Source organism: Agelaius tricolor, unplaced genomic scaffold (genome assembly GCF_023055355.1).
Source record: "Agelaius tricolor isolate 1412-34295 unplaced genomic scaffold, bAgeTri1.0.p SCAF_3, whole genome shotgun sequence".
Classification (NCBI taxonomy): domain Eukaryota; kingdom Metazoa; phylum Chordata; class Aves; order Passeriformes; family Icteridae; genus Agelaius; species Agelaius tricolor.
The window spans coordinates 59799095-59821697 of record NW_027269263.1 but is presented as its reverse complement, the minus strand read 5'-3'; the positions used below and the strand labels follow the sequence as shown (position 1 = coordinate 59821697).

General features: G+C 36.8%; 1 protein-coding gene across 1 annotated transcript in view; it reads left to right on the top strand.

Moving 5' to 3' along the window:
* HGF (hepatocyte growth factor) overlaps positions 1-22603 on the top strand; it is a 57425-nt gene that overhangs the window by 13921 nt on the left and 20901 nt on the right. Inside the window, exons 3-7 of the mRNA XM_071424019.1 lie at positions 2930-3042; positions 3641-3755; positions 7888-8030; positions 9867-9987; positions 14592-14710. Coding sequence (XP_071280120.1) covers positions 2930-3042; positions 3641-3755; positions 7888-8030; positions 9867-9987; positions 14592-14710 — 611 coding nt within the window. The remainder of the gene's footprint in view (positions 1-2929; positions 3043-3640; positions 3756-7887; positions 8031-9866; positions 9988-14591; positions 14711-22603) is intronic.

Below are 22603 nucleotides of genomic sequence, written 5' to 3'. Positions count from 1 at the left end.
ATTTTCTCCACAGGGATTTCAGAGCATTCTTGTGGTTTCTCTTTTGGCCCCATATGGATCCTTTTGCAGTGTGAACTGTTCTTTGATGCTACAGTAAACACACATTTTGCATGTGTTCCCTTTTAAAGGATCCAGTGTTTACTAATGCTTCCCCTTTATTTCTAGGATCCCAGTCTTTAACTTCATACCAGTACATGGTTATTACAAGGTGAAATTTGTTGCCAACTTAAATGAAAACCAATTAGCTTCCTGCCTGCTGTGGGAGCATTCTAAAATAAGAAGTAACACAAAACGACATTTTAAATGCTTGAAATATGAGACTTGAAATTTCCTATGTTTATTGACATTTTCATGGCTTGATTCTTATACTCCACATCCATGCAGCAGTTCTTCATCACTTGGGTCACAGCACTGATGTTTTATTTTCTGTATGTAAGCTTTATGTAAGAATTAAAAATGGAATTGCTTTGTAACATAATTGTGACAGTACTACTGGGAGCAACAACATCTGTGCCTGTGCACTGTGAGGTACACAAGCAGGAACAGTGTTAAGTTTTTTTTTTGCCAGAAACTGGTAAAACTAGCAGATTTCAGGCACTACAGTCTTGCAAAGGTTCAGGTACTCCTTATTTTCTGGAGGCGGGGGAAAATTAAGATTCTTCATTATGAGTTTCTGTGTCACATGCAAGTAAATTTTGAGTGTTTTATTGTTTAATCATTAATCCTTGATGGTTTTAACTCTAACACTTTTTTTGTTGAAGCTTATATATGTAACTTTTGAGAACAGACACCTCCTCTATTCCCTTTGCTGTCATGCTTACACAGATATTGTTCATTTCCAGCTGAGTAACAAGATCCTTATCTAGACTTGTTTCTTTTTTATGACATTATTCCTAAAATCCTCCATCAAAGAACTCCTGAGATTCACTTACACTGTGTTTTTGACTTCATAAATCCCTGAGCCTCTTTTTCTGCCTTCCCTGTCAGTTTTATCAAGCTGCTTCTGAACTGTTCTATTCCTTTGTTTCACCATCCTCAGCAGTGAAACTCCCTCTGTTTTCCTACAGTCATCTTTGGGGTTTTTCCCAAAACAAACCCTATGGATGAAAAAAATCACGACAGTTACTCTTTTATTTACTATACAGGTGACTTTTGCAGGTGTGTCCATTCCTTAGCTGCAAAGTTGTCATTGTCTTATCCTTTGGTATCTGCTTGGAATGCCTGTATTTACCCAGGAAGGGATTTCAGTATAGACAACAGAATTTCAGCACCTGCAAGAAAATCTACAGAATACCTCAGTACAAAGAGAAACCAAAAAAAAATTGTTGTGATCGGCAGTATCAGTAGAAGAAAGTCCAAGAATTTGCTCAAATATGTTGACTTTGGAGGTACAAAAACCCTCCAGATTTGGGTCCAAGAAAAGATTGTTGCAAACTTTTATGTGCAGAACTGGTTGAAGCCAAACTGGAAAGAAACCAAAAGGCATCTGAAAGGCAAAAACTGGAAGAATAGTTTGTAAACAGTGCATTCTGCATTCCCACTTTAGGAGGGAGGAGCGGAAACGAGAACGTAATTGGAAAGGCAGGAAAGGTCAAGGATATTTTTGTGAGTGATGGAGTTAGAGGCACTTGGATATGCTCAAATTTGAGAATCAGCCAGAAGAGAACAGAAGGCTGCACAAGGGCAGAGGGATGAAGGTTAGCAGGTTGGAAACATTTGGAGTCAACAGAGTAGAGAGAGCAGTTGGATGAAAAATCTGTTTGGTGATGGAAACGATAATGAAGAAGATGTTTGAAAGAGAGAAGACTGGGGAGATTGGATAGGATCTTGTAACATTTTTAACTGAAGCCAGCAAGATCTCACACAGAAAGCTTGTATGGTGAATTAAACGAAGATCAAGGAACTTTTTGTTAAAGGATGCAGTGCTGAAGAATATGGCATAGACAAAGTATGGATGAAGTGTAAGAAATCTGTGTGACTCTTGGATATTATCAAGTAGTGTTAAAATGCCTTCTCAGATCAGAATAAAATATCTTAGAAGGTATGGGATGAGTGACAAAAATGTAGATTTTATGGTAAGCTAGTTATTTGTTATTTGGTTCAAATGAAAAAATTAAGGAAAAAAGTTTCCCCCTCCAAGGCGGTCAATTGGGGTTTTAAAATCCTTTAAAGTATTTTACCGCTAGTTAAAGACTATCCTTTCAAAACTGTTATAGGAGAAAACTGTCTGCATTTTTAATTTCAAGTAATGAAATAAAGTGTTTTTACTCTGTGGTTTTGTCTTTCTTGCCCTCCCCCATATCTAGCCAATTCAGAACACATGTACTCACTCCTAGAAAGCAGTTTAAAATAAGAGAAAAAAAAAGGAAAACAAAAGTGAGCAAGGAAAGATTCTAGGTACACTATCACAGTTTATTTTATTATTAAAAATATAAGTAAAAAAATCTTGTTTTTAAACAGTCTCTGTTGTTCTAGGCAAGAAACAGATTCCTTGTGCTTGAATTTTCTTCAATCCATCAGTGTGAGATACTTAACTATTTCAGAGGCATATTGTAATGATAGCAAAGATGATGTTTGAGTCTTCACAGTTGTTTTTTTTTTCCTCTCCCAGGGAGCAGCATAACTGAGGACACAAATGTTGTCTCAGTCACATTTATCTAAGTTTTAAAATAAAGATCTTTAATGACAAGGGAACTCTTAGATTAGTGTGAACAACCAAACTGGTATTTAATGTAATGACCACATCAATTTAATTTCTTTGTTTCTTTGCTCTTTTCAGCACAGTTGTGGGTTTAAATTGTAATTTGGACTGTTTCTCTGACTTTCCCAGTAAAAATAAATCTGATGTCATTGCATGCTCCTTGGCAGGCCATGTGTCATTATTATAAACCACACAGAGATTTTTTTCTCATCCAGATTTTCTTTGCAGGGCTTTTGCTTATGACAGAGTTACAAAACGGTGCCATTGGTTATCCTTCAACAGCTTGACAAATGGTGTGAGAAAGAAGCAAGACCATGCGTTTGATCTGTATGAAAAGAAGGGTAACTGATTTATTTACTGATTTTGTTTTCCCAGCTAGGGAGGGGAAAAAGAACCCCTGAGGTCAGTCAGTGATTTTTTGGCTGTAGGAACATCCTGGGCATGGGTGCTTTCATGCATTTTGAAAGCTGCATCCTACAGTTTTATTTACACATACCCTGAGTTTGCTGTCATGCAAATTTGTCTACATACTTGCTGTTGGTCAGTTTTCCAATCTACATATTTGCCTACTGTCATGCATACTAGTTTCAGTTTTGTACATCAGTTTACTACTGAGCAGCTCAGTGTGAGCTTGTATGAGTTACCATTTATTGCTTAATATTGCTCTTATGTACCTCGTTAATGCGTAGGATACATAAGTCCTCAGACATGGAGTTTTTTCAATCAGATACATTGGGAAAATTTCCAGGATTTTTTGGGGGTCAGATAGTGATCAATATTTGGGGAAAAAAAAAAAGATAGGCATGTATATCAACAAATAAACAGTATTTTAAGATTTAAGTAGGTAAATGGTAATAATTATTTTATGCGAAAGCAGAAGATGAACTTTAATTTTTCATACATAAACCACATCCCTCATTTCTTCTTTTATTTCAATAGATTATGTCAGAAATTGTATCATTGGAAAAGGAGCAGACTATAAAGGAACAATATCTGTTACCAAAAGTGGTATCCAGTGTCAGGCCTGGAATTCAATGATCCCCCATGAGCACAGGTAAGAGTTCAGGAGCAGAGACAATGGAATAGTGCCCAGACAGCTTCCATAAAGTATAAGAATTTATGGGAAAACTAACATTAGAAAACAAAATCTCTTAGGTATATTCTTGCCTTTCTCCAAGACATGCCATTCTCCAGATCCCAGAAAATCCCTATCTTGGACTTTCTCCAAAAAGTTCTCTCCTAATGCCAGCCTGTGTGTCTGTATCTCTTTCTTTCCTGTGGTTTTTTTGTTGTTGTTTGTTTTTTGGTTTTGTTTTTTTTTTTTTTCTTTTTTTTTTTTTTCTGTGTATATCCTTTTGATCTCTTAGCTACTGGCAGAAACAAAGCATCTGCATTATTTCAGCCCAGGGTCTGGAAGTTCATCACTATTTTCTAATCAACTCCCAAGGAATAAGCAATTTTGAAAACCACATTATTAGGAAGCAGGGGATAGTAGATCACCTATTTGTATAATATTATTAGTATATTTTGCATAGTTACTGTCAATTCTCTGTTATTTATGAAATATGTTAAACTCTATGGAGCACTTAGGCCAGGCAATGAATCCATGGAAAGGATGAAGAGGCTTTTCAAATCCTTCCCTTCAGATTATAGAAGCTAAAAACTGAGGGAGCATGTACAGGACTTATCTTTTCAGAGTAGGATCTGGTATAGTGAGAAACTGAGGCCAAACTTACACCTTGAGAGTAAATCTAGTTGAACTCTATTGGCTAAGGAAAAAGAGAAGAAAGCCAAAACCTGAAGCCAGTAAGAGTAATGGTAAAAACAGATTCATCCCCAAAAAATGTTCCCAGAAACCAGTTAAAGGACTAGAAAGTACTGGTGTACTCTTTAACCACTCCTCTTTAAACATTTTTGTACTGTCTTTAACCATGTAGATAACAAAACTTGAAGAGAAAAAACCAAAATGTCCTTTCACCCATAATTTTGCTATCCCCATTGCTGCCCTTTGCTCCAGACTCCCAGGGTCAGCAATTTGTTTAGGAGGAGCCAAACTGGAGATGGCTGAGGAACTGGGTTGTGCACTGCTCAGTCCTGTCCTGACCAAATCAATCCAGTGTGCAAGAGGATATCTTGGAACAACATTAAAAGGCAAAGGATAGTTGAATTCTGTCCTCTTATGATGTGTTACAAAGCTGAGCCTCAGGCTTAGACTTACTGGACTTGGCTCTTACAGTATAGAAGGCAGTGTCTGCTCTTCAGTTTGGGACCAGACCTGTTCTTGACAGGGAGAATTCCATAAATACCACCAGATCCCACAGCAATGACTTCTTGAGACTCAACACCTTGAATTAGATATCTTCATCTTTCAGAAGTGACAGAATTCTTAATCATTATAACCTAAGCAAAAATGAGCATTTATTCTACATAATATACATGTGACTTTATATAATTAGAGAAAGTGTCCGGATAGCACGTATTATCACTAAATTGCATTTTAATACACAGCATACACAGTTTTATCACACACAGATTTTTATTCAATGCCTTTGGACAGCCACTCTTCTATGATGAATTTTATGAGTGACTGTACTCCTGCCTTGTGAAATGGGCTTAATTTTTAAAAGGTCACCGGATAAATGAGGTGGCTGCATGCTAATTTTGTTTTTCAACATCAGAAAATATGATTTCATCATCAGAGACATGAGGGAGGTGGGAAGAAGCAGACAGTAGTGGTGTGTTTGGAACTTATTAGTACAAAAGGCTTAGCCTTGTAGGTTGGTTTTTCTCAACAGCTGATTATCTCAAAGTGCCATTGGAAAATAAATCCCTTTTTCATATTTAAAGGAGAAATGTATTTTAATGATTTTGAATTATATCTCTAAGAAGAATTGAAACATCTTGAAACTTTAAACTTTTGCTTCAATCTAGCAAGTCATATTTTTATTTATTTGTATTCCATCAGAACACAGAGATTCCCAGCAAATATCTGCTTTCTATTATTGTCATCTCCATCCTAGTACAGATTTTAAGACTCTTAGAGAGTTTTAAATTAAAAAGTCCTATGTAAAAAGGTCTAAAAGAGAATTGGTCAAAGAGCAGACCAATGCTTTGTAGACTCTTGGCTAGTTTCCATGGCTTTTGTGTGGTTTAGTCTGTTTTTACCATTACTCCTACTGGCTTCAGTTTTTGGCTTTTTTCCTTTCTTTCCTTACCTAATGGAGATGAACTAAATCATCAGTTTTAGTAGTGGCCCTTTCTTCCATTTCTGGGTAGATCTTTACTGCAACTCATCTTTTCCTCTCTCAAGAACTTTGCTTTAGTACCTGTTGAAGCCATTTATATATCTGACCCATCTTGCATCCCTAGTGCTACTAATTTAGACTTTTTCTTTTTTTTAATGTTCTTACAGTATATCTGATTTAATTCGAGATGCCTTTTCCCTTTATTTTCTAATGAGCAGAAAATTTAAATAGAATATTCTAATAGGCACTGACATACCACTTTAACACATATGCAGGTGTGAATGTCTCATCAAAAATGTTCACCTGAGAGTCTTTAATTAAAAAGTTTAAGATACTTTCATTATAAGAATACAGAAGAGAAAAAAGAAGCACCACTTTTATAGGCAGCAGGAATGACATAAAAATTAATCTATTCAAGCACCAAAAATAAAAAAGCATCTTTATGTGATGTTTCCATACTGCATTGACTAGAACCTCAATGTGATTAAAAGAGGTATTTTTCACTTCAGTTAGTTCAAGTATTTCATTAATGGGAATAAAACTTGAATAAAATGTCATGCCAAAATTTTCTTCTTGTTTCTCTCTCTCAAAGCACTCAAAATAAAATATTAGATACTTTTAGAATAAAAGGTGCATTATTTATATTTCTACCAAAGCTTAAATACTGATAAAAAATGGAACAAATCTCATAAATCTCAAAAATTAAATAAATTAATTAAGTTCAGTTACATGTTTTATGTGATCACCTATGTAATTAGCCCAGTATTTCAACTGACAAAAACACCTTCATGAGACAGATCGCTGATTTTAAGGTGCTTTCTAACTCCAGAGATTTATCTGCTGTTTAGTATTGCTGCAATGTAACTGGTAGAGAAATGCCCCAGATTTGTCTGCAGTGTGCAGCCTGAATGTGGTCATGAGCTGTTGAGGTGGCATTAAACAGACCAGCTCTGGGGTTGGGTTCCTTACTATGGGGTTAGCTGTTCCTTATTTTGTGGGGTAAATAAGCTAGCATTATTTTTAAGTGTAAATATTTATATATCTCTGTTATATGAAGTGTGTGTGTGTGTCACTGTGTATTACATGGTTTCTCTAGATGTAAGCACATACTTTTACAGATACCTGAGAAGAAAACACCTTGATCCTGGACATGTTAAGTCAGCTGGAGTTTTGTCAAATGTCTGAACACACACAATGCAATTATGAGTGGGTCTGTGTGTAGCAGACCCTAAGGTGACCACAGTGGGACTTGTGGCAGAGCATGAAGGAACATGCTAAATGAATATGAACTTTCTTTAGCTAAGAACAGCTAAAATGGCATCTGGGGAAATCTCTTGTGCTGAAATACAAAGCAGTCCCTGGTTTCAGGCAGTGAAAGCCTCTCAGTGAGGTGTAGCACAGACCTGGTCACACTCGCATGCTGCTGATGATCAGTTCTTGCTGCTGCCTGACCAGGGATGCAAAGAGGTTTTTCTGCTTGTGGGTTTCACATTGTAGGTGAGCTCTGAGCCCAGCTGGACCTGTTCTATGTGCCAACATGCACAGGACAGACAGCCCTCACCTGGCTACAGACCCAGTCAGCCCCTATGGACCCAGAGCTCCTGAAGGAGAACACAGAGCAGGCTGGCAGGGAGTGTGTGACTGCCTCTGGCTCTGCCCTAGATAGTTGTCTCTGGACAGCTGAGGGATGGGAGTAAAACTCTCTTGAGCACGCTATGGGCTAGACAAATTGTCCCAGATTTAGGCCATTTAGGTTGAGTAATCCCAACTGAAGATGTGTACTTGTGTACGGACAGATATTTGGGTGTGTGCATTTGCTTAGACAGGGTGGAGGGAGAAGGAAGCAGAAATGTGATTGTTTCTAACTGTTTGTAAAAATAGTATGATTAACCCCAACCTTTGCATGCTCTTATACTGTAATGATTGTCATTTTAAAACTAGCTTTTTGCCTTCGAGCTATCGGGGAAAAGACCTGAGGGAAAACTACTGCCGGAACCCCCGAGGGGAAGAGGGAGGCCCGTGGTGCTTCACCACCAGCCCCGAGATGCGCCACGAAGTCTGTGACATCCCCCTCTGCTCAGAAGGTAACCCAGCACAGCTCCTGCAGAAAGCTGCCTCTGCTCTGCTGCATAGAGCTCCCAGCAATCACCTGCTCATGGCCTTTAGAGAAAGAATAGGTGATTTCTCAGTGAGAGGAACTCATACAGTGAGAAAAGAAGTTGTTACAGGATGAGATGATCTTGTGACATTCCAGTATGCTGGAAGGTTTCAGGCTCAGCAGCTTTTTTCAGGCTATGGAGGAGATTGAATAATGAAGTTGTGCTGATCACACAAATGTGATCCTTTTTTTATTTTTTTGCTGGTCTCGTCTATAGTGAATCCATTACAATTTCAGTATTACTATGTGATAAAATCATCTAGTGCCATTCCATGGTAAAATCAGCTTTTCGTCTTCTTTTTGATGAAAATATAGATACTGGATTACAAGTGAAAGCTTAAGATAAGCATGTATTTTGCTTTTTGAATAAATACTGTAAATGAGTATAACTCAGCAAATCCAACCCCATTTGACTTTCAAGTCACAGAAGACACTTTATATGCATCATTGCATTTGTTAACTTTTAAGTTCTGTTAACCTCCAAATTAAGCTCTTATATCTTGCTAATCAGCCAATTCAGTTCCAGTCAATCAACCTATTTAAATTTTCTAGATAGGATGCCTTTAATTTTCCTGCTAATATATCACATGCAATAGCTGTGCTGTCCTTAGGAAAGGAAGAGGAGAGGGAGGGAAGGAGGGAGGGAGGGAGACTGAATGGGAGAGAGGAAGACAAGGAGGAATAGAATAATTTACATGGAGCTTGAGAATTTGTGAAAATCTATAATTTAAAGATAAACTTATGTGAACTGCAAATGGGATATTTGACCTGGAGCTCACTGTAGGATGAAAACTTTGGTAGCTGGTGGTTTGTGATATCCATAATTCCTTAAAATAGTATTTTCTAAATTATCCTTCCTTACAATTACTGTAATTAGGGAGTACTTGAGAAGTTTGTCTACAGTAAATTCTGGTGATTTTTTTTTTAGTATTTTCCGAGCTTTCTTTCTAAATTTTGTTCAACAATGCTTTCAAATTCCTTTAGTAACTTTTGACCACTCTCCCTCCATGCACCCTATCCACTTTCCCAAACCAGGACTGAAAACATATCTTAGTTTGAGCTGCCAAAAACCATTATCATCAAAAAGATACAGTATCATACATAGCTGGAGATGCTGGGTATATAAAGAGACATACTTTACTGCACTGAAACTGGGATTTTGCCAATATTCTGCACTTAAACTTGTACTGCAATTATACTGTGACTTACAGTAATTTAGAAAAATAAATGGGGCTAATTAGGTAATATCACCTTTAAAAAATACTTCTTCCTTAGCTATGTATCTCTCTCTCTCTTACTAACTGTAAGTAAGGTTAGTAAAAGAATGATAGAAGCAGGAATGCCTCTAATAGGTCCCCTTTACCTGCTTCGAAACTGGAAGTGTCCTATAAAGTGATATAAAATATAAGAATCTGTATTAGCATTAAAAGATACAATTATATTCCAAAGGGCATTACACATACCAACACAACAGAAAGATATAATTTTTTAGTACCTCTTAAGGTTGATATCATTATATATGTGGTTTTTTATGTTGATTTCTTTGGTTTTGGTTTTGGTTTTAGTTCTTTGTGTTTTATTTCTTTTTATTGGGGGGGGGGTTGGTTTGATTTTAATTTGGTGGGGGTTTTTTTGGGGGGGGAGGTTGTGTTTGTTTTTTTCTTGTTGTTGGTTTTCTTTTGCTGGTTTTTTTTTTTTGCTTTTTTTTTTATGGTATAAGCATTAGTGTAATAAATGACTAGTGTCCATTTTTTTTTCCTAGTTGAATGCATGACCTGCAATGGAGAGAGTTATAGGGGGCCAATGGATCACACTGAGACAGGCAAGGAGTGTCAGCGCTGGGATCTTCAGAGACCACACAAGCACAAATTTCGTCCAGAGAGGTAACCTCTCCTACCCCCAAGCAAGACCATGTGGTCATAATTTGAAAATTACACACATTCTGGAACCACCTGAGTAAAACTAGCATTAGCTCAACTGAAATTTATGGAGTTCACCAGTTTTAGATGCTTGGGCTCCTGGCCCCTGGTGTAGGCTGGCTACTGACACAATGGAGATGCAGGATGGAAAGTAGAGGCTGTTTTGTGCAGTTCTGATTACATCCTGTGCCTGACTGGTGTAATAATGCTGCTAATGCTTTAATTGATCAAAAATTCCTCCCTAGTTCATTGACAGTAAATAAATAACTTCTGAATATTTCTGTATGCATTGGTATGCAGCTGCAGTCAGCTTAAATACCTTAATCACGTAGTAAATAATGATTTAAAGTAACAAATTTTTGTTAGATCTCTTAACACAATTGATGAATATAAACTTCCAGTATTGTCAAATAACAATGTTCTCCTTTTTGCTATACAGAACAGCTTTAAAGCTGTAGGTGACCTTCTATAATAATCACATTTAAGTATCCAATTTGTTTGACTGAACTGTTTGACCATTACATCTGTTTATTCACCCTGGGAAAGGATTTAATCATTCTGTTTAGCATTTTATGAGCATGGATTTCTTTATTAGACTTGTTTTCTTTTTTTAATTTAGGCACTGATTCACAGTGCCAAAAGCTGAGTCAGAAATAGCAAGACAAATTTCATCCCTGTTAGCATTTGTCCTACAGGGCCAAATTCATCCAACTACAAAGGGTCATCTATAATACACACTTCTGAAAGTATTGTGGGAGGGAGAGGCTGGGAAGGGGTTAGGCCACACAGGAGGGGGTCTCTGTTCATCTCAAACTGGACTACAGTTTCATTTTAGTTTTATTCTGGATTTTGGATTAACTCTATTTATATATTGTTTTGAATAAACTTAAACTGCAAGACAAAGACTCCAAGAATCAAGAAAATCAGAAATTAAGACCTTCCAGTGAAAGTATCTTTTTAAATGTTAAAGTGTTTCACCAAATAAAGCATTATTTTTGTTCTAAGAGATATGGGTACTGGTAGATTTTAGAAAGCCTGATTATTCAGCAAAATATGGGGGATCTGGAGTTTTGGAGCTTATGTGGTATAATCTCTTTTTTCCCTTGGCTTGGATGATCTGTTTCATGAATAATAGCAGTCTATCCCATTGTTCTGCCACAATAAATATTTTGTATTAGCAGAGTGGGACTGAAGATAATCTGTTTCTGAGTTCTGCCATGCACATACTGTGCCTTCTAGAATAAGTCACAGAAACAGTTTTGTTCCTTTGGAGTGAAACATTTATAGAACTCATGGGTACAAACAATAATAATTTTACTGTCAGGAGGAAATTTCTTTTTTTCCATTAATTTCTGATTGTTTTGCAAAATGACTTTTCAGACTAACCACAGTCTTACGAACAATCGTCTTCCTCTTTGAAATAATTCCTTCTGAGAACATCTTCTTGAAAGTTTTCAGACAGTAATAAAGTGCTGTTGTTTTTTTTTAATCAAAAAGCAACCCATCCAGATCGAACTGACTTGAGTGGGCTTTCAGAAGAGTAATGTAGTCCAGCATGTTTCTGATACACTGATGTTAATTAGCTCTGTGAATGGTCACTAAAAGTAGCAGCAATTATATTTTAATTATACCACATTTTTAAAATGCTGAAGGTTTTGGTTTACTGGGGTTTTGGTTTTATTTTTTTCATAGTTGTATAAGTTGAGAAATAGAGCAAAGGTCTGCAACAAATGACTCATTAAAATATAGCAGTCTCTAGAGACACTTAGAGTATATCATCCAGGTGTAATGTAAATAACCTGTAAACCAGGAAGGACTATCTGCACAGATTTAAACCTACTTTCATTTATGGCTTCATCAGTTGCAATGATGAAGAAAATGAGGAAAGATGGAAATCTTTCCTAATGCACCGGTCTGCATGCTGCTGGACAGTGCTTTTGGCTCAGGGTAAATACAACTCTCTTTTCTGTCACCTCAATGAATTGTTCCACATTTACTCCCCTCAGAGGTCAGTTACTGAAGATGTTTACTGTCTGCATAGATGTGATTGAAGCAAGCAGAAGGAATTCTCCCAAACAGCTCCTGCATGGCCCATTTCCAGCTTTTAGTGGATGCAGAATTATATTCTGAAGCTCCACTTCTCTTATGTTCTCCTCACAGACACAGTTATGCCTCAGGATGGAAGGAAGACCTCTGAGGATAATGTCTTGGGCATAGAGCATCATAAGGGAGAAAACTTTTTTGTCCTTTTCTGCTCAAACTCAAACATCCTATGAAAATATCTACTACAAGGAGGAAAGTAGGGTTGAAGTGTATCGTAGGATGTGAATAACTGCAGACATTGCTTTATTAGTACCCTGGTACTAATAATTGATACTAATTTCTATCTCTTGCATGAAAATTTACTTTATAAAAAAATTAAGTTTCCAGTCCTACATGTCTTTAAAAACAAAACATGGTGATTTTGACACCAGATATGTATCTTGATGCTTCATTTCAGTTCTGGCTGTGAAGTACAGCTACTGCTGCTTTAAGGGGAAAAAACCAGAAATATATAGAGTTCTAGAAGATCTCTGACACCTCAGGCTCTTTCTTAGGTCTAAGAAAGGGGTCTGTGCTCAAATGTACTGGGGAAGGAGGAGTGTGTACAGCAAAGAGACACCTCTCAAAGAATCCTGCATAGCCTCACTGTTGAATTGTGTGGAACAGTTTGAAGCCCTGTTATTTATGTTATTGCTAATATTTGTATCTTAAAGGCATTAGTTGGCCTTTTTTATAGCAATTGTTGCTTGCTGGGTATGAAGGAAGATAGAAACTTCCCTTAATATTGGGGAGGAAGAACTTGACTGGGAAGTCTAGTTTTGCTCTAGAAATGGACAAGTAGATCTAGTCAGTGCAGAGATATGGCTCACAGGCACTACACCATCCCATGAAGACACTCAAAGCTTGATGCTGGAAGAACATCTCTACCAAAGTTTTAATCAGTAAATAACCCATATTTGATATACTGTGGGAATAGGCCATATAATATTAGGAAGGATGGAGCATTCAGTGCAAAGACAGACGTTTGTATTCTAGAACATGGATTCTTTGCATCAAGAGCTGTTTCAAATGCTTTTTGTGAGCTGTGACTGCAGATACTTTGCCATTCCTGGACTCACATTGGTTCTTGGGTGCTAACATGCACTTTCCACGTTATTTGACATGGAACATGTTCCACCAGCATCAAAGCTCATCACTGCATCTACTGGGAGGCCAAACTCATATCATTTTCCTCTGCATTATTAGCCCATTAACTATTTATTTGGGAAATCCTTGGACACAACTTGTTCTTTACAGTTTTTTTTACACCTAATAGAAAACAGGGTATTGCTGCTAGATCTGAAATTACCATGTTCTTGACTGCCATTGAATTACCATTTTGGTGAGGTTTGTCCTTGGTGGTTTTGTTGTCATTTTTGTTTTCCTTATTTTGAATTCTACTTAAACCTTATCCTTGTCCCTTGTATAGTTGAAGGAACCTGACTTTTCCTAAGAAATGGGAGATCAAGTTGCAAATGAGTCAAAATTAGCATGATCATTTGACAGAAAAAGCATCCTAGCAAAAACACACACTTGTAAATCATATTTTCATCTGCTTGTGTGAAGCACATCTGCTTGCAGTTTTAAATGAATTCAGGTTCCCAAGTAGTTAACTTTATTGCTCTCTCCCATACTTTTCAGGTTTTCCTCAGAGGCAAATCTACTTTTTGTTTCTTTTGCAAACACTTTTCAATAAAACTGGAAGGCTAAGACAATTTGTATTCTCTAGAGAAAAAAAAAAAAAACGAACCTGATGCACTTATCTCCTTCAAGTTTACAGATGTTAGTATCATGTATTTATACAAAAAAACCCTACATATCTTGGATAGCTGTCTGATAGTCAGTGATGCTGTAGGAATGGGGAAACATTTAAATATAGCCCAATATTATCAAGTCTTAATGAGATAAAGTGAGACGGAAGTTATTTACTTATTTTTCTCCTTCTTTGTCCCATTGCTTGAAATGAGGCCATGACCAGAAATAAGCTCTGTTACAAAAATGGAGTTATCATTAGTAGGAAAGCTACTCAAAATATCTTCCAGTTTGAACCCAGGGCTGTTGCACTGAAGAACCTGTTTTCTTAATGAGTCCAGCATGGCAGGCAGTATTTAGATAATCCACATTTAATTGGTCTGTTTTAAAAAGAAATGAGTGGCTTAAGTGTCTGGTCATGGGTTGACAGACACAAGAGCAAGAGTTTAACAATTAGTGGAGTTAGCCTATCCGGTACCCTGTGCATTAGCACAGCAGGGAGTCCCCTCAGTGGAGGTCTGACTCTGCTGCAGATTTGGAAAGTGTTTATATGTTATTAACTTTTTAACAGCGTTAGAAGCATATTTGCATCCATCCTACAGGATCAGACCCAAGGTTAATAGGGACCAGTTCTTGTTTGCCTCTGCTGAAATGTGTCCTTTAAGTACCTTGCAGAAGTCAGTGCAGTGTTGCCAGGAAGATTTCCCTGATGCGTTTCTCGTTGTGGTTTGCAGATATCCTGACAAGGGCTTTGATGATAATTACTGCCGCAATCCTGATGGCAAGCTGAGACCATGGTGCTACACTCTTGACCCTAACACCCCCTGGGAGTTCTGTGCAATTAAAACGTGTGGTGAGTTCAAGCAAAATTTATTACTTCCTTTTCCTTTCCAAAATCTGGACACAGATATTTCAAGCAGTGTAGGACCACCGCTAGTTCATTCATTACCCTTCATTGGCTTCTAAAACACAGCTTTCAAAGAGGGCCTCCTATAAACACTTTATATTCAATCTGGACAGGAAAGAAGAGTTGTGTGTTACTTACCACTGGAATATGTGTATGTCTTATGTACTGCAAATTGCATGAAAATGTATGAAAATGAAGAACTAAAAAAGTAAGGCAACATAATCATAGGGATCTCATGTACAGTGTCAGTTTGGCCATGCTGGACATTTGCATTATCATTTGAGAGTATCAAATATCATTTGGTGCACACACACAATCCCTCCTCAGTGTCCTTTGCTAACAACTTTTTACTGCTTTGCAGTTCTAGGCCTTGGGTCCTGCACATTATTCACTCTTGTGCTGAAGACAGAATTATTATTTTCCACATGGGTCTCTCTGTGATATTCAGCACTTTCTATCAAAGCAGTCCACAGGCAATGAATTTCTTCTCATTCATCAGTTACAAGATGGTGGCATTTGTTAACCACACTTTAGAGACAAGGAATTGAGGTGAACAGTTGTTGGATGCTCACTTTGAGATTCTCTTGTTCAGCATTTTAGAGCTTACTACAGCATGTTATGTCTACAAAGCTCAGATCATCTTAACTTTGCTGACAGCTCTGAAAGCTCTATTTTACTGATAATTAGATGTCTTAATGGAGAAGTAATGGGACAAGGAAGGTATAACTCTTGGTCATTTCTTAAAAACTTCAGCAAAGCAATTTTTCTGTACTTTTATGTTAATACTGGAACTAAGGCAGATGGCAGAACCAGTTTTACTGAGACTTGCTTTAAATATTGGGATGGGTGGCAGGGGAGAGGTAATAGCTCTGATGTGAAACTTTATTTGTGAGCTGTTGCTGCCTAAAGAGGGATTCTCTACCTTTACTTAGAATTCTTATCAAACAAATTCTGACATGTTTTCTGCCTGAATCACCAATAATTCAGAATTTTTTCTCCTTGGCTCTTCACAGCTTAGGCCAGTTCTAACGTCTTGGAGATTCAGTCTGGTCTAATAAATTTGTCAATTTTTGAAATCCAAGAGTTGAGTAAGAATATTCTGTACCACCTGATGCAGAGTAATTTAACTTCCTCTATCTTATGTCATTGTAATTCCAGTATAAGGTAGTTATATTATCAAAAATATTTCACTTTAAAAAAGGCAAAGTTATTTTGATACTTTGGGCAATGTCTAATCAGGTTCTCCAGAGATAGAAGAAACTTGGCAGGATTGCTGCTTGTTTTGGGTCAGGCAGCCATTAAGTCACACCCATTTAAACATCTTACCTGTGAACTACAGGGCTAATTAATGTCTTTGTATCTAGGCTTACTAATATCTTTGATAAAGGGGAAAGCTCAGACTATCTCCTTTGTGAACACGTTGCTTAGCTGTGCAACTGAATCATCTTTCAATTTTTCAGTTGCTCCATTAAGTAAGGAGCTGCTGCTTTGGATTTTTGGCCTGTGTTGGTTTGGGTTTTGTTTTGGTTTGTGGTTTGTTTTCTTAAACTAAACTGCTTCCTACACTTCTCCAATTATTAGATAACGTATGAATCATGTGTAGCATACTAGAACTGTTCTTTTCCCCTGTTACTATTATGAAAAAAAGTATTCCTAAGTTACAGCTGACGGTTTCATAAATGCAACTTTTATAAACCTTTATCCTTTGGCATTTCCTGAGCTGATGTGTCAGTGTTCTGAGGATTCACATCTGGCCTTGCTGGTCACGTAAGCTTACGCCTCATGCAACTTCCAGTATCTAGAGTCTGGCCTCAGCCTTATAAAATAGTTAGGTGGGAGATCTCCTGAAAACTTCTGGATTATCACCTTTGTCTATCAAGTCATAGCAGAGCCCTGAAGAAAAGGTAAAAAGGTAAAGATCAAAATGAAATTAAAAGCAACTCCAAAACACAGTGTAATGATTTTCATATTGTGATGAAAGCCTTTTGTCTCATTTCTAGGCAAAAGTTCACTGAAGGAACTAGAAATTCTTTCCTTCAGTTAGAAACTACATTAAAATCAGTGGAAATTTCACATGTAAAACTGTATTTTCCCTGCAGAATACTGTATCTCTTTTGAAATTAATAAGGCAATCTCTATGAGAAAAAAGTTTAAAAGTAGTGGTCATGAAAGCTTAATCCAGCAGATATTTTCAAAGGGTTTTTCTCACAGGCATATGACATTGCCCTCTATGTAAGATGCAGTGGTGCTCAACGCTTTCCTTTATAACCCACTGAGGGAATTTATTGCTGATGCTACTGTTAAATCACCATCTTGATGGCCAGAATACTAAAAGAAATTATTTCAGTTTTCTGTCTTTCTTGAGGCTCATAAAAAAAATTGTTTTCCCACCTCCTAGCAGGGAGCCCAAAACACTTGGCTATTCTGGGTTTCGGTGGCTGCTCTGTGTTTCTGATGCTGGGGCTGTTTGCAATCTCAGAACACTAAAAAGAGAACATCATGAGTTATAGGTCTTTATAGCTTTGTGGTTTGGATTCTCACACAGGTTTTTAATTCCTATGCTGAGGACTGTTTATTTAATTTACAAGAAATACTAATTAGGAAAAATGCTTTGCAAATCCAAGTCCTTGGACCATATACAAAAATGTAGGTGTCCTCTCTTTGGGGAGTGACCACAAGGCAGCATGCTGCTTGTGGCTTTTTGCTACATGCCGTGAGTGCTAGTGTGCTTTATAGCCAAAATGCTGACAACAGCTCATATACAAAATTTTCAGCAAAAAAAGTTGGTGGAAGGAAGTGTTTAGAAAATAAATATGGTTTTAAGACTGAAGAGAGAGAGGGCATTGTAATTTTACTTCCAAGCACAGAATGCAGCATAAAACATTGTGGCTTACAGCCAGGGCTGTGAGAAAGAGATGACAGGAGCAATTAGGAATTAGAGATGGCTCAAGCTGCAAAAACTGGATTTGGATTAAGACTTTGGGGACCCCAGGACTGGTTTGAAGTTGCTCACATATGTGTCTGTGGTTTTGGCTTGAGACAATTTTTAGTTAGAAGAGAGGATAAAAGGACAACTAACAGCAATGAAGAAGTGTAGGACGAAATGAAGAAATGGAAGCAGTGCCAGCAAACATGAAAAAGGAAAATGACTGTTATTTTGGCATAAATGAGAACATCGACTACAGGGAAGACAGGAGTAGAGAACTAATACTGATTTTTTTAAAGCCCCAATGTGTAGCAGCTCCTCTATGGATGAGCTTTAGAAAGGTGCTGAGACCCATAAAGGAAGCTATGTATATCAGTCATTTGAGAACTGCAGAGCTTTTTGGAATTACTGTGTTAAGGACAGTGTTTCATTGATGCCTACCTGATGTCCAGACAGCTCAGATGCTTTTACTGTGGATTTAGCCTTTGCCACCAGTAGTCACTGACAGTAGTCAGGGGTGACCAAACCTTGAAAAGCCTTGAGAAAATTCAACAAAGGCCTCAGTTGAATGGGAAAGAACAAGTAATGAAACACCAAAATTGAGACTCTAGATCTAAAAATGAACTGTTGCAGTGTGCCTACAGCTTTTGGGAAGGCAAAAACCCCCTAGTATTAAATTAGTCATTCTTTAGAAACAGAGATTTCAACTTTCCATTTGAATGCACAGTCCTGATTAAAGAGTTATTTGTTGAATCATTGTGCATAAACAAATAAAAGTTAGACTCATTTAAGTTTAATATTTCTGTAAGATGAAGATGTTTTTAGAAAGAGGCAGGGAAAAGAGACTGATATTTAGAGACTGATAAAGTGTTACCTTCCATCATGCTTTACAAGGAGACAGAATAGGTCCAGTGTTCACTGTTATGCAACAGCTTAATCCATATTGCCTCAAAAAGGATCCTTCTCAAATGCTTTTCATCATTTCTATGATCATTTGAAAGTGAAATTTAGGAACTCTAAATGTGAAGAGACTTTTTTTTTAATAGATTTGAAATAAAAATTGTTTGGATTTAAAGCCTTGTTGTAGACACTGGAACAGCCTGGAAAGATCTTTCTGTGCTCATGGACAAAAGAAATTTATGTGCGAAGGTTTTAGGTGACAATGAGTTCTTCAGTACTGTGATTCTTAAGCTTGGCTAGAATTGATTTTTTTACTTTCTCATATGCTTTTACTGAAAAAAAAAAGCAAAACACTGAAAACCAGTTGGGTTTTTCTTCCATTCTTGTACTGTGCCATGGTACATTGAAGAAAACTGAGCATGCAACTGAGCATGAGCAGCTTCAAAATGCCACTCAGCTTTCTTAATAGCATTTGCAGAATTGCATGGATCACATTTAGAATCCACTTTTGAAATTGTTTTGCCACAAATCAGAGCACATTTTCCTTCTGTTCAATGACACTGTAGAAGAGAAATTGCATGAATATAAGCAAGAACAGGTATTCTCCTCATGATATAATTTAGGACTCTGCTTCTATTCTAACTATGTCTTTTTCCACAAATACATAGGTTGTATTGTCATGAAAGAGCATGTATTCTCCAGCAAAATCTCTACCTTCTTTTAAGTCAGTATGGTTCTCACCATTGACCTAAAATTTGTGCAGGATTTTCTTCTTGGGAATTGGGATTAAAGTGTGAAACAGTATCTAGCTGGTTACTTCAGCTGTCGAATGACTCAAGGCCCCTGCTGATTCCCTCATGCTGGCGTTGCTGTGAGAACCAGAACTGAGAGGACTATCTGTGGCTTTACACATAAGGCTCTGGATGATGTTTAATCTTTTTAAGATTCTATGAATGCATGAGCTGGCCCATATTTATAAAGTTATGTATTTTGAAGTATCAAAAAAATGAGGGTTTTATGGAAAAAAAGGATATCTTTGCATTATTGCCCTTTGGTCGGGGACTTTGGAGCAAACGTGTGAAGATAGAAATACTGCTAATGGGAAATCCCCTCATGTGGCTGTCTGAGTAACATGTTTAATCTTAGTCATCCAGAATTTAAAAAAAGAAAACAAAAACCCACAAAGTTCAAAAGCAGCAAAATGCTGCTAACAACTACCAAATTCTTCCATTCATAATGAACTTTCCTAAAGGAGTAAGAAGTGCCACTTAACCCATAAATTATAAATAGTAGTCTTTTATAAGGTGGAATTTTGTGTGATCTTTCTTTAACAGTACTTTTAATCTCAGTTCAGAACTAAAGAAATTTGAACTGAAGCAAAAAATCCTGGGAACTTCCATTATGAAATATTAGTACGTACTTCAAAGTAAGGATTGCTTGTTGATTTTCAGTTAATCTGACTAAATTCATATTGTCATCCTCATTGGAACAATCCCTTGGATTTTCAGATCTTAATTTATATTTTAGAGGATTTACTGTGCTAAGGATGGGAACTCAATTTTATAGATTTTGATCTTGATTTTGCCTTGTAAGAGAACTGGTGAGTGTGGTCTAAGGGCTCTTTCACCAATGCTCTGCAGATCTGATGCTGCAGATCATGCCCAGAGATATTAAATTTAGTTAATTTGGTATGTGGGTGGTGAGTAATTAGCCTCAACAACAAGACCAGTACTGGATGGAGGTGACTATGTAAGTTATAGGTTTGGACTGCCTGGGCACTTCTTAGTTTGGCAAGTGCTGCATAATCTGCAGTGTCTGGTGAGAGAGGCACTGCTCCTCAAGCTCTTGCCTGTTCCTGTGCACATCCAGCCCAACTTTCATTAACAGGAATAGGGAGACTGTTCCCATCATGCCTGTTTGTGGAACCGACAGATGAATGAAGGATTTCTCAAGCCTTTATTGGTAAGTTTTGAGCTTTCTGTGAGACTCAATAGCTAGAATGGGAATTGGTTCTGAGGACACAAGCCCTCAGAATTTCAGAATTAAATTTTGGAAATAGTTTGGAGTCTCATTTTTCACGTTTCAAAATGAGACATTTGTAGTGTATGCAGGTGGTACAGCAAGAAGAATTTGGGGAGGGCTCTGTGGACCTTTTGGAACAATGAAACTGGTTTATAAGTTAAAATAAGAATATTTTATTGATCCGTCTCATTGCTAGAATTCTTATTGAGAGTGCCACAAGTAATAGCAGATAATCATGTTACAGATTTTGAAACAATTTCTCTCTCAGTCATTATAGTGCAAGTCTTTCTAGAAGTGGCTTGGCTGTGCAAATATGTCAAAGTTAAGTTCTTCTGATGCCTTTACATTGTATATTTTGACATCGCCAAGTTGTAAAATCTGATCTACAGGTAGAGGTCACTGTCCAGACACATAATGTAAGGTTCAACAATTAACTGTGCATGTGCAGATGTACAAGAAGGAATGCTCTACAAAATGACTATGGCCTTGATTAAATCAAGTGATTCTTCACATATTTCATTTCAGGCATGTGATTTAAAAAAAACAAACCCACATAATGATATATAAACACCAAGCTAATTATTTTTTCTTTAGCACGACTGAGTACAGTTCATTACAGTTGAAATTGTAACTTTTTGTGTATAGATAAGGTCTTTGCAACAGCTTATATTTGATTGATTTTTTGTACATTATTATTTAAGAAGACTTTTTGCTAGAGTTATGAAATTTTATTATTTTTCTTAGGAAATATTATGAAGCCTGGGTACATGCTGAAATTTATCATCCCAGGGAATTCTTCTACCCCTGCCCCCTCAGGTCTTTCCCCATATCTCTTTCATTTGTATAAAAGAAATATGTGTATTTTTGAAAAATACTAATATATATTTGAATGTTGCATAGCAATGTTCACTCTAATCAGCTTAGAAGCTATTTTAGAGTAGAACTTTATTTGTTTTCATATATTACTTATAATAGAAAACAAAAATATTGCAGCTATTTATTACTATAAGTTGTGTGAATTAATCCTTTTTTAGTCTTATTATTTAAAAAGTGATGCATAAAGACTAAATATAAAGTTACTAGCTGCAAGAGTGTTTGATGAGTTCCCCTAGAAAGAGTGCATTTGTCAGCCTGCAGAAACCTCCTTGTGATACTTGCAGTGCCATATCCTTTTGACTTTGGAATGAGCTTGGAACTCAAAATCCTGTTGAAACAGGACAACATTTGCCTTGGGAAGGAGGGACAGGAAATGAATTTGACCATGAAATGCTGACTTGAAAACATCAACCAGATGAAGAGCTAAAGGGATGCATGGATAAATGTATAATTCAAGTGCACAACTTGATGTTATCATCCTACAGGGAAATGATCTTTAACGTCAAAGATCAGTCAGCAAATCAGCCAAAACCATCTGTTATGACATTTGGTTTCCTTAAGATCCATATTTTCTCCAAGTTCATGGAACTGGCTCAATTTACCAGGAGGGAACTACATTATGAGTAACACACAAATACTGTTCTATTCAGTGGACCATTTGAAGAAAACTAAATAAAGAAGTTTATTGACATACTTTCTGCTGCCAACTAATACTTTTAAGATAATTAATAAAATTAGTCTTGTGAACCATAGTAATTACCAACAGATATGCAGTTTCTTTTAAAATATTGTATTGGGAACTTTTAAGGATATTGAAGAATTGCACTTACTGCAGTGTATTTAGTTTTGTACTACTTTGTATATATCTGATGCAATATCTGTGCCATTAATTTGCAATTATGAAAATTGCATAAGAAATAAAAAGAGACTTTTAAGTTATGTGAATGAGTCATTTCAAAACCACTGTTTTTCTGAATTTAGTTCAAGACAGCCCACACCAGGGTGAGTGCAGAGTATATCAACATCTGTAAGAGATCTTGAGTCTGATGAATTTGTTAGTCTTTAAAACATTTTTCTCTCTGTAGAGAATACTGATCTTTGATTTCAAAAGCTAG